Source organism: Larimichthys crocea, chromosome XV (assembly GCF_000972845.2).
Source record: "Larimichthys crocea isolate SSNF chromosome XV, L_crocea_2.0, whole genome shotgun sequence".
In the NCBI taxonomy this organism is placed as follows: domain Eukaryota; kingdom Metazoa; phylum Chordata; class Actinopteri; family Sciaenidae; genus Larimichthys; species Larimichthys crocea.
Window position 1 is genome coordinate 20,065,861 of NC_040025.1, and position 12,618 is coordinate 20,078,478.

General features: G+C 36.6%; 2 protein-coding genes across 2 annotated transcripts; both read left to right on the forward strand.

Annotated features, from left to right (window-relative positions):
* The first annotated feature begins 857 nt into the window (after nucleotides 1-857).
* On the forward strand, nucleotides 858-4,695 carry LOC104938210 (taste receptor type 1 member 1-like). Its single transcript, XM_010754567.3, has 6 exons — nucleotides 858-1,039; nucleotides 1,357-1,654; nucleotides 1,743-2,468; nucleotides 2,655-2,858; nucleotides 3,255-3,375; nucleotides 3,767-4,695. Exons 1-6 carry the CDS (start codon nucleotides 858-860, stop codon nucleotides 4,693-4,695), a joined length of 2,460 nt encoding a protein of 819 aa, XP_010752869.3.
* Nucleotides 4,696-7,596: 2,901 nt separating this feature from the next.
* On the forward strand, nucleotides 7,597-12,079 carry LOC104938209 (taste receptor type 1 member 1-like). Its single transcript, XM_019256654.2, has 6 exons — nucleotides 7,597-7,775; nucleotides 8,163-8,460; nucleotides 8,640-9,365; nucleotides 9,633-9,839; nucleotides 10,135-10,255; nucleotides 11,151-12,079. Exons 1-6 carry the CDS (start codon nucleotides 7,597-7,599, stop codon nucleotides 12,077-12,079), a joined length of 2,460 nt encoding a protein of 819 aa, XP_019112199.2.
* Nucleotides 12,080-12,618: the final 539 nt, after the last annotated feature.

Here is a 12,618-nt window from a genome sequence, read left to right on the forward strand (position 1 = left end):
TTGGATTTTACCTGGTTAAATAAAGGTTGGTGTGCGTGTCCCTGCAGTTCTGGGACAGAGAGCCTCACAAAAAGAGAGGAAGGGGGGGCAACGTTGCTGCTCAGTCTGTGTGAGCTTTAGCGAGGCAGATAACTTAATGAGCTGCATGACGGACTGTTTATTTAAAAATTAAACGCAACCCGAACCGAGCCTTTGGTCCTCGGAAATGTCCCAGTGCTCCCGATAGCCAGTCCGCCACTGGTTAGTGCTAAAGAAAAAGGCGGTCTGATGGGAAGATATTGAATGGTGAAAATATTTCAAATATAGCTTACACTTTATGTGGCTTAAATACCATAACACTGCAGTGTACTGTAAGTAATACACTGACTATAGATCAGTGCATCATACAATCCCACTTCAAAATACCCAGACTGTCCCTTCAACACCTAACTTTCCATTTAGTTTGGAAAATTTGCTGCAGGTACACTTATGTTGACACAATGGCCTGCTCTGAAGAAAAGTATGCATGCTAAACAATACAAATGTTACAGGAAAGAAACAGGATTTCACAAACATACACAAACAGTATATAGTGCATTTGTCATCTTGGCTGAACCAAGTCATTTATCATAGTTACTGTAAACATTGTTATTCTCTGTGGTCATCACAGAGTGTGTGCAGCTTAAATGCTTTTTGCATACTGATTTGAGTAACCTCCACCAGCCTTTTACAAGTATGTCCTAATGACATCTGAAATCATGCAAGCACATGGAAATGCATACTGGGGGTTTGCCTTTACGAACATCCTATTGCTTATTAAAGGTAGAGGCTAAACCTAATTAGAGATCACATCAGATTGGGAAATGGTAACTACAACAATGGAATACTTTCTAGTCTTTATTTGTCTACTTAAATCTCTTTTACATGTCTTTACCCAATGCACTGTTCCAGCCTCAGAGTTTCATCTGGGAGGAGATTATTTGATAGGTGGACTTTTTGATATTCATCATGGTTCTGGCCCTGTTTATCAGTACAGACCAGAAGCCACCGACTGCTCCAGGTGAGTTTCATAAAAAATACTTAATAAATGCATAAGTTGAAACTAATGACAAAGTGATGCAATAGTGCAATAGATTATAACAATTGCCCCAAATGCAAATTCAATAGCCATTGCTGTAGCACATTTCACCCATAATCTATTATAAATTGCTATCAAATTTATTGTTATCAAATTTGAGGTATAACATTAGATCTGACCTCAGTCCATGCTCATTGCATTTTGTTGCATCTGTATCTGTATCTGTGTAAGGGTCTGAAGACTAATCGTTTTAATTAAAATGTAATCCTACTCTTCTGTTGTCCTCTCTCTGTTCATAGTCAATTATTCATTCTGTCAAGTTATCGGAGGTTTCAGTTGATGAGATTCTCTGTAGAAGAAATCAATAACTCTACCAACCTCCTGCCAAATGTGTCTCTTGGCTTTGAGATATTTGACCTCTGCTCAGATATACACAGTTTCCCAGGAACTTTCAAACTCATCTCTGCTGATGGCTTGCCCCATCCATGGAGTGGACAATGGAAGAATATGTCCAATGTAATAGCAGTGGTTGGCCCTTTTTCAAGTACTGACACCCTGACTGTAGCACCACTGTTCATGATGGATCTCATTCCTATAGTAAGTTTGAAACAGCTTAACCTGACATTTGCAGATTCATTCATTTTCACAGAAAATTATGACAATTTCTTGATTACTCTTTCATCAGGTCAGTTATGGAGCTGCTGCCTCTGCCTTTACAGAGAAAGCTAAATTTCCCTCGTTTCTACGAACAGTGCATTCCAACAAAAACATCATAGAAGTGATTGTTAACATCATACTGCACTTCAACTGGCGTTGGGTGGCTTTTCTCAATAGTGATAATGATTTTGGAAAAGATGGACTGACATTGTTCTTGAAGAGAATTACAGAGACTGAGATCTGCTTGGCATACACCAAAGACCTCAACGACAATACAAATTATGTACAAATGTTCAAACAAATAGAAGCACAAAAAGTACATATCATTATTGTTTTTGCTCCAAAATTGGCTGCTGAAGCTGTCATTGAATCAGCAATACAACTGAATATCACAAATAAGGTGTGGATAGCAGCGGACACCTGGTCCTTAAATAAGAAGCTCCCCAAAGAGAAAGGAATCAAAAATATTGGAACTGTACTTGGGGTGTCTCAGCCAGTAGTGACGATACCGGGTTTCAGTGATTTTATTTATTCTGCAAAAAGCCAGAATCATTGTGAAAATGAAGAACAACATATGTTTTGTAATCAGGATTGCAACTGCAGTAACCTGAGCCCAGAAGATATCCTTACAGAGGACCCATCTTTCTCTTTTCCTGTTTATTCTGCTGTATATGCCATTGCACATGCCTTACATAATACCTTGCAATGTGGATTTGACCAATGTAATGATAATATTACAGTGTACCCACACATGGTAAGTAATAATTAGATAATTCAGTTAATTAACTATCTGAATAGTTTACATGTATAGCTATGACATGAAACTGTCTTTAAGAACTAAAAATACTAGCCTAATATATGTCTCCCTCTAAGGGATATAATTTAGCAGTGTGAAATCAGATAAAGTAACAGTCATCTGAACTTTTTATTTCCACATAAGGTTCTAGCAGAGCTGATGAAGTCAAACTTCACACTTTTAAACCAAAGTATTGAGTTTGATGAGAATGGTGGCGCCAAGTTCGGATCCTATTCTATAGTTTTCTGGAATCAGAGTGGCGACGCAGAGGAGATAGGCTTTTATCATTTTCAACCACGGACTAATTTTTTCATCAACAGAACGAAAATTAATTGGTACAGAAATGAAGTAAGTTGTTTTTCATAATTTTGTGTGGTGCAATGCAGTATATCAAGAGTTATAACATTATATGGTAATTAAAAATGCTTTGATTGTTTCTTTCCCCTCCTACAGCAATTTGTAAGTCTATACAAAGGCACATTGGTTTGGTAATAGCAGTGACAGTGGGAGAACTTATCACCCATTATCAAGAAAATGAACATAAGGAGGTTGTTAATGTTGTCAAAACATAAACATAAACATATCATTCAGTGTCTAATAGGATGTTCATTTTTTACAATTCCTGTTGAAAACTTTAAAAGCTATGTTGCTGTCATGACTTCCCTCTCATTTGCCTCCATCTTCCACAGTATTCTCTTTGCTTGACTTACATTTTATTTGTTGCTAAATAATTGTCTTGTCCAGGTACCTACTTCACTGTGTTCCCCAGAATGTGCTGTAGGATATGCAAAAAAAAAAGATGGGATCCACAAATGCTGCTTCAATTGTGAAATCTGTCCAAATGGTACTTATATCAACAGCACAGGTAAAATATTATATTTTAGAGGAAGAAAATGAAGTAAAAGCACGGCTGCTGTTCTTTACTTGATGGGTTCTTATTTTAGACTAAGCTTGTTTTTCATGGTTAAGGTTACCATCATTTTTTGTTAATTGGACATAAAGTAACTGTTATAGCAAATTCAGCTTCAGTTTTCACTCTGCATTGAAATGGCAACTAATCTCAAAACTATTTCTCATTTCATCATGCAGCACATACTTGCAAAAAAAAAAGAAGAAAAGTTTAGTCATTACTATGAACATCAAAGTTTAATTTGCGGATCATTTTCAGATGTCAATTTATTAATTAGCTGTATGGACGTATTTTCAAAAATTAACCCTAACTTTATATACATTTTATTCTTTTTGATGTAAAACAGAGGATCCCTACAAATGCATCCCCTGTAAGGACACAGAATGGTCTGCAGTAGGAAGTACATCATGCAATTTGCGAGTGGTGGAGTACATCCCATTCACAGACAGTGGGGCTATCCTGATCATGGTTGGGACCTGGGCCTTGGTAGGTCTCACACTAGCCATGTCTGTTCTCTTTGCCATAAACTACAACACACCTGTTGTCAGATCTGCTGGGGGACCAATGTGCTTCCTAATTTTATGCTGCCTCAGTCTGTCTAGTCTTAGTGTGTTCTTTTACTTTGGTACTCCAACAATGTCCTTTTGTATTTTAAGGTTCTTGCCATTCATTTTATTCTACACTGTTTGTCTGGCATGTTTTGTTGTTCGTTCTTTTCAAATTGTTTGTATTTTCAAAATAGCTGCTAAGTTCCCCAAGCTCCACAGTTTGTGGATGAAATATCATGGACAATGGCTGGTCATCACTGTGGCATTTGTAATTCAGGCACTCTTACTTGTTATCAGCTATTCTTGTGCCCCACCCAAGCCCTACAATGAAACATTTTGGTACCCAGACAAAATCATACTTGGTTGTGACATTAATCTTATAGCATCCTCTGGTCCTGTGGCTTTACTTTTATCGTTGTGCTGCCTTTGCTTTATTTTTTCCTACATGGGAAAAGACCTCCCAAAAAATTACAATGAGGCCAAAGCAATAACCTTCTGCCTGCTCCTGCTGATCCTCATCTGGATCACCTTTGCCACTGAATACATGCTTTACAATGGCAAGTACATCCAAACTCTCAACGCACTGGCAGTACTCTCTAGTCTCTATTCATTCCTGTTGTTTTATTTCCTCCCAAAATGTTACATTATAATTTTTCAGCCTGACAAAAATACACAACAGTACTTCCAAGGTCTCATTCAGAATTATACCAAAACAATTAGCCAGTAGCTGCCCAGACAGAAAAGATGTCTGATGGAATATAACCTGCATAACTATGTTTTCACTGATAGAAAATGAACTACTAATTGTACATTTTTATAACCTTAAAATGAACCTTTTATATTTACATTAGGAGCGGGTCCACCATCTTTGTTACAGTAGCCCAGAACAGTCAAAGGGCTCCATATGTAGCAGAAAAAGAAGAAGCATTTGCTGGTTCTGGCTAACAGTTGAATTGATTGCAATCTCACCACTAGAGGCCACTAAATCTTACACACTGTACCTGTAAGGCCAGATCTTTCTGGCCTTGCTTGACTAGTACTAAATTGTGCACAATGTTCACAGTGAGTTAATACAGTGAGGTAATATAAATTTGTGATCTTGGTTATTTCAAAATTCTGCAATACTGAGCTACTCATCAGCTAATAGACACTAACAGGTAAGAAATGTACTCAAACATGAAATGCCCTTTGCAATTGAATAACTAAATCCGAGAGAATATAAGCATGTACCATTTTTGGCATATGTATTAAAATATACACAACTGTAAGATTCAATGTACACTATATAATATAGATTAATTGTGTGTGTTATTTAACAGCATCTGGACATTAAATGTTAAATCACAGTTAACTAAGTTATAAAATCAATTCATAAAAGCCATAAAATGGATATGTTTGTTTTGGGGTATAACACTGATCTCACTGAATAATGGCAACACTTTACTGTAATGCTGTCAGCGTGCTAGACTACTGCTGGACCTTAAATATATTTATATGGCTGAATGTTGTAAGGTGAACAGAATTGTTTACCTTAAGGCTGAGATATCAATGCAATGACTGCTTTGCAACAAACATGCTTGTGAAGTGCTTTAGCCACTTTATTGACTGTGCCTGAAAGAGCACACTATATACTATTCACTGCGATTATTATTATTATTCTTACACACTTTTTTTGGCACGCTACCCACCCGAGCATGCACACACAAGACAAAAGTCTTTCAAAATAAAAATCCCTTCAAAATAAGAGCCCATTAAAAAGGCAATAATGACACAGCTTGTTGTATTAATACTGAATTTGCTGAGCAGTGTCAATAATAATGTATGGGGGTGACTGGGCCAGAGTCAGGCACACTAAAAAATTCTTTAGAAATTTTTCTTCTTATTCATTAACCTATAAAATATAAGTATAGATGTGCATTTTGCAAATAATTGCTACTGCGCCAATATTCAACCATGGCAATGTAGCATTTCTCTAGACATTGTACTTATGATGATATAATGATGTCTGTGAGAAATAAAGATTTTTTAAATTGGATTTCAAGAAATGTACTTGCACATGAGAATGAGCTGTTGTGATAACCTGTTCTTTTGCACTTGAATAACCAATTTCAAGATAATATGTGGTTGTAAGGTTGTAAGGTTGTACAGGCATATGGATTAAAACATATATAACTGTAAGATTCAATGTACACTATACTTTAAAAAGATTCATGTTTTAGGTTATGTGTTATTTAACTGCCTCTGGACATTAAATGTTAAATCACAGTTAACTAAGTCATAAATTCAATTCAATAAAGGCATAAAATGGATATGTGTTTAATTTGATTTGATATGGTTAAAGCTCATAGCTGATTCACTTTTTTTTTTATTAACTTCCATGTCTGTCTGTCTCACTTGATGAAGGCCTAGCCCATCCTACCAAGAGTTCCGCCTTTCCGCCAACAGGTTGCATTAATTCAAATTCTGGTGAGAGTCCTGACCATTTATCACTTCATCTGCTGAGTGATTGCAAATTTTCCCATTTCAGATTACCTGTGTGGTTTAGTGTTTAATCATGCAGAGATCATTTGTAAGAGGACGTGGCTTTTTAACCTAAACCAAAGATACTGGGTTGAATAAATTTAAATTGGGTGTATTTGCTTGTGAGTCCATCCTGTGTGATCTTAGAAGCTTATCTATACTTGGTGAGCATTCTGATTTTAGTCTATTTTACTTTTAAAGAACCATTCAATTGTGAAACATTTCCTGCAATAGCAAGAGCCTCAAGGTACATTAGTTTATATAAATAATTATTTTAAAAGGGCATATTAAGAAAAATGTTTTCTGAGTACCATACATGCAATGACAATGTGCAAAGAAAAACCTATTATAGGTTTATAAACCCTTTCCTATAAACTATACTCTTTGCATAGTGATTGGATATCACTGCATCTCTTGATGTGATATATATATATATATAATAGATATAATATAAATAGAAATATATATAGATATATAGATATATATATATATCGTATAGATATATATAAATTCAGTATCAGTATCAGATATCAGTATTTTGATATCACTGTGAGAACATTGGCTGTTTAATTTAAACTGTTGGTAATTTCATTATGTGATAAAATAATGTTTGTATATTCTTCATATAAAGTTCCTATCAGTTGAGTCATATAGAATGATATGGGCTATCAGGTCTGTGTGGCCCGACTAAAAACATCTATTCACACCTTAAAAAGTACATCAGCTGTTGTTGTCATTGTTGTTATTGTGACCACGTAAGTATACTGATCTTGAGTATGAGTGTGAATTTGTCAAATTTTCCCAGAGAGAACTTCTACTTCTTTTAAAAGGATTACCAGATTTATTCTTGGTTGAGGCATTAAACTTGCTTTATTGTGATGATCGTTAAACCCGCAGCCTATACATCACGCAAAGTCTCTGCAGCAGCAGCAGGTTTTGCATACTGATTTGTAAACTGTCACCCAACCATTAAATGATATGTATTTCTTTCCCACATATATGGAAATGATCACTGAGGCTAAACCATTGCCATGTGATACTATAACTTACTAAAGGCAGAGGCAAACTCCAGTCGAGTTCATATCAGATTGGTAAACAAACTACAAAAATGGACCATTTGCTTGCTTTTCTGTCCCTCCTGTCTTTTGTGCATTTTTTGGCTCAATGCACTGTCCCAGCCTCAGAGTTTCAGCTGGATGGAGATTATTTGATAGGTGGACTTTTTGATATTCATCATGTCAGTACCTCATTCTATCATAATAGACCAGAAGCCATTGACTGCTCCAGGTGAGTTTTATAACAAATCTGAGTAGATATCTTCTTAAGATCAAACAAAAAATGTACAATGGCTAGTGTAAGAGATATCAATAATTTTGCCACATGGGACCATTAGCTATAGCTAGGTAGCAAATTCCTTGACAAGCCTAATCCAGTTGATTGCTACATTCTCACATTTGCTGATGTTAAGTATGACCTGAGTCCTTGTTCCATCTATTTTCTGACATCCATATCCATATAGAGGCCCAAGAATGTAAATGTTATTTAAGCCTTTACAAGCAATAATGTTTAAAGCATCAAGCTAAATCTTAGAAATATGATATTATTATTTTTTTGCTACAGTTCAAATTCTGAACAGGTAATCTGTCTCTCCTGTTGTCCTTTCTCTGTGCTCAGCCAACCCTTCCTTCTCCCAAATTATCGAAGGTTTCTGTTAATGAGATTCTCTGTAGAAGAAATCAATAACTCTACCAACCTCCTGCCAAATGTGTCTCTTGGCTATGAGATATTTGACCACTGCTCAGATACACAAAATTTTCCAGATATTTTAAAGCAAATCTCAGCCAATGGCTTGATCCAACCCTGGGGTGAACCATACAAGAATCTGTCCAAAGTGATAGCAGTGATCGGTCCTTTTACAAGCACTCAGGCCCTGACTGTGGGCCCACTGTTCATGGTGGATTTCATTCCTATGGTAAATTTGCTAACTATTGTATTTTAACATTATTTTCCAGACAGATACAGTTTTTAAAAACATGTTGTCAATTTATGTTTTTATTGATTTAATTGTTTTATCTAAAATGGGTTTAAACGTTACATTTGAGATTTTATTATCGCTGAAAATAATGAATCTCTCTATTACTCTATTGGCAGGTTAGTTATGGATCTTCTAGTACTATCTTTTCAAAAAAAGAGAAATACCCCTCTTTCTTACGAACAGTGCATCCCAATAAAGACACCATCAAAGTGATTGTTAACATTCTGCAGCATTTCAACTGGCGCTGGGTTGCTTTCCTTAACAGTGATAATGATTTTGGCATTGATGGACGGGAATTGTTCATGAAAATGATTGAGGACACTGAGATCTGCCTGGCATACACCAAAAATGTCAACATAAATACAGATTACTCTGAAATATTCCAACAGATAGAGGCACAAAAGATAGGTGTCATTATTGTTTTTGCTCCAAAAACAACTGCTGAAGCTGTCATTAAGTCAGCAATACGACTGAATATCACAAACAAGGTTTGGATGGCAGATGATGGATGGTCCTTAAACAAGAAGCTCCCCAAAGAGAAAGGAATCAAAAATATTGGAACTATACTTGGGGTGTCGCAGCCAGTAGTGACAATACCTGGATTCAGTGATTTTGTCTTTTCTGCAAAAAGCGAGAATCATTGTGAAAATTCACAAAAACAGAAGTTTTGCAATCAGGTTTGCAACTGCAGCGGCCTGAGTCCAGATGATGTCATTGCTGCAGACCCATCTTTCTCTTTCCCTGTGTATTCTGCTATATATGCCATCGCTCATGCCTTACATAATACCTTGCAATGTGAAGCTGGCAGATGTAATGGCAATATTACAGTGTACCCCCATAAGGTAAGTACACAAATAATTACACTATCTAAATTTTTTTATGTTTGTGATTGTTTTATCTTAAATACAAGCCTTTTGGAAAGTAACATCTTATTTTTATTTAGTTAGTCCAGTTACTTGTAAACCTGTCAAAGTTTTTAAACGTGCACTCTCTCTACTCTGTTTACCTTTCAAATATCAAATGATCAAGATCTATTTAATCAACAGCTCATATGTCCATTGTGAACACATGCAAGTAATGGTTATCTGAACTTTTTGTACCCACATAAGGTTCTAGCAGAGCTGAAGAAGTCAAACTTCACACTTCTAAACCAGAGTATTAAGTTTGATGAGAATGGTGACCCCAAGTTTGGATCCTATTCTATAGTTTTCTGGAACGACAGTGGCGATGCAGACGAGATTGGCTTTTATCAGTTTTACCCATTGGTCAATTTTTTCATCAACATAACTAAAATCCAGTGGTACACAAAAGGAAAAGTAAGTTGCTTTTTTCCTAATTATAGTATGTACAACATAGTATAGTATATTCACAGTTTATACAGTATATAATGATAATAAAAGTGGTTTGTTTGGGTTTGGTCGAGTGCACACATGTACAAAGTTAGATTTCTTTCGTAACAGCTGTGAGAAGGCTTGAAATACAAAATCGTGTGCAAGTAACGGTTGGTTAGGGTTTGATTTGCTGGGAGGTCTAAACTTTTGGCTGCACAGAGGTAATCTTCAATGTGCTCGACTTACATTTTATTTGTTGCTAAATAATTGTCTTGTACAGGTGCCTACTTCACTGTGTTCCCCAGAATGTCCTGTAGGATATGTAAAAGAGCAAGATGGAATCCACAAATGCTGCTTCATTTGTGAAATCTGTCCAAATGGTACTTATATTAACAGCACGGGTAAGTTTTTAAACACAAGTGGAAGAGAACGTAAAAGCAGCAGCAACATCTGTGGCTGTGAAGTGAAGCTTATGCTGAAGTGCCAAAACTGTACTCCTTGAAAGGCCACTTGATGCTGGCTACAGAACAAGACAGTCTCCATAAGCCTCCATATTAAATGTCCAACTTCACAGCAGTATAAAAAAGACACTCCACGCAGCAGAAATAAACATGGTACAGAAACAGCCTGGTACAGAAAAAAAGTTTTGTCTCAATAGCTAATTCCCTGTTTATGACAACTCTACTGTCTGGTTTTTGTTTTATTTTTTTAGCTCACCCGTTAAAATTATATTAAGGTCTAAAGTTATGCAGATTTAACAGAGTGTTGGCTTTGATTGACAGGTAGGTGCTGTTACAGATGGCTTGTTTGAGTACCTAGGTGTCATTCAGCCCATCTCAGGACCTTCAATGACCCACAACTTTGCAGATTTTTAGATTAGCCTGGAAGCAGAACAGGCACAATTGCCAAAATGGCGGCAGCCACAGCCACATATTCTGAGCTTCAAAGAGAGTCTTCAGAAACCTATGGGTGGCGTCACGCCCATATCATCCATTCTCTTTACTGTAAGGACACTCCGGACACGCATTGACCCAGTGTCCTTTCATCATGCAATACATTGCCATCTCTTTAAAATGACCTCTAAGACAGTTAATACTACCAAAAATTAAAGCAGGCTTGAATTAAACAAACTTTATCTCTGGAGAACATACAATATAAAAGATGAAAAAGATGAAAATTGGAACATTGCTTCCTCAGCTGCATGTTGTTTATTGAAAAAATGAATTCATATCTTTTGTCCATTTTTTTTTTCCAAAACTCTAACTTTACTAACAAAATGTCTCTCATGTAAAACAGAGGATCCCTACAAATGCATCCCCTGTAAGGAGACAGAATGGTCTGCAGAAGGAAGTACATCATGCAGTCTGCGAGTGGTGGAGTACATCCCATTCACAGACAGTGGGGCTATCCTGATCATGGTTGGGACCTGGGCCTTGGTGGGTCTCGCACTAGCCATGTCTGTTCTCTTTGCCATCAACTACAACACACCTGTTGTCAGATCTGCTGGGGGACCAATGTGCTTCCTAATTTTAGGCTGCCTCAGTCTGTCTAGTCTTAGTGTGTTCTTTTACTTTGGCACTCCAACAATTTCCTTTTGTATTTTGAGGAGCTTACCATTCATTTTGTTCTACACTGTTTGTCTGGCATGTTTTGTTGTTCGTTCTTTTCAAATTGTTTGCATTTTTAAAATAGCTGCCAAGTTCCCCAAGCTCCACAGTTGGTGGATGAAATATCATGGACAATGGCTGCTCATCACTGTGGCATTTGTTGCTCAAGCACTCTTACTTGTTATTAGCTATTCTTATGCCCCGCCCAAGCCCTACAATGAAACAGTTTGGTACCCAGACAAAATCGTACTTGGCTGTGACATTCATCTTAAAGAATCCTCTGGTTCTGTGGTTTTACTTACTGCTTTGTCCTCCCTTTGCTTTATTTTCTCCTACATGGGAAAAGACCTCCCAAAAAATTACAATGAGGCCAAAGCAATAACCTTCTGCCTGCTGCTGCTGATCTTCACCTGGATCATCTTTGCCACTGAGTACATGTTTTACCGTGGCAAGTACATCCTGATGCTTAATGCTCTAGCAGTACTCTCCAGTCTCTACTCGTTTCTGTTGTGGTATTTCCTCCCAAAATGTTACATCATCATTTTTCAACCCCACAAAAACACACAGCAGTACTTCCAAGGTCTCATTCAGAATTATACTAAAACAATTAGCCAATAGATGCCTTCAGTGAAAAACGGATGTAATAATCTAATCCAAAGCATGTATTGATGTATAAAATAACAAGAGCCAAATGTTCTGAACTTTCCAAGCTGTATCACAACATCTCCTCAAACTATTAAGCCTTTTCAAGACTTGGACCTTTGGTCGCAGTCAGGGATTTTGCCTTGCTCTGACTGTAATATAATTTGTAGTGATTTTTGATTTTACAAGTCTCATTAAACAGGGGGGTAAATACTAGCGGTGATGGTTTCCATGAAAAGAAATCGATTCTTTAGTTAAATTAACAAACATGTTACATATAAACCTGATACATTATACTTGATACAAATGTATGTCTCCTAATGCTAAACTGAACATCTATTCTTGTGTCAAATAAATTCTTAGTTAAGATAGTAAATCTTCCACAGTACTGAACTACCCATTAGTTTATGAACACTACCAGGTCAGAAATGTATTACACTCAAGAAACAGCTGTTGTTATAAGTTGAATCTTTGTACTTGAGTAATTAAATCCCAGAGAATATGTGCTTGTAATC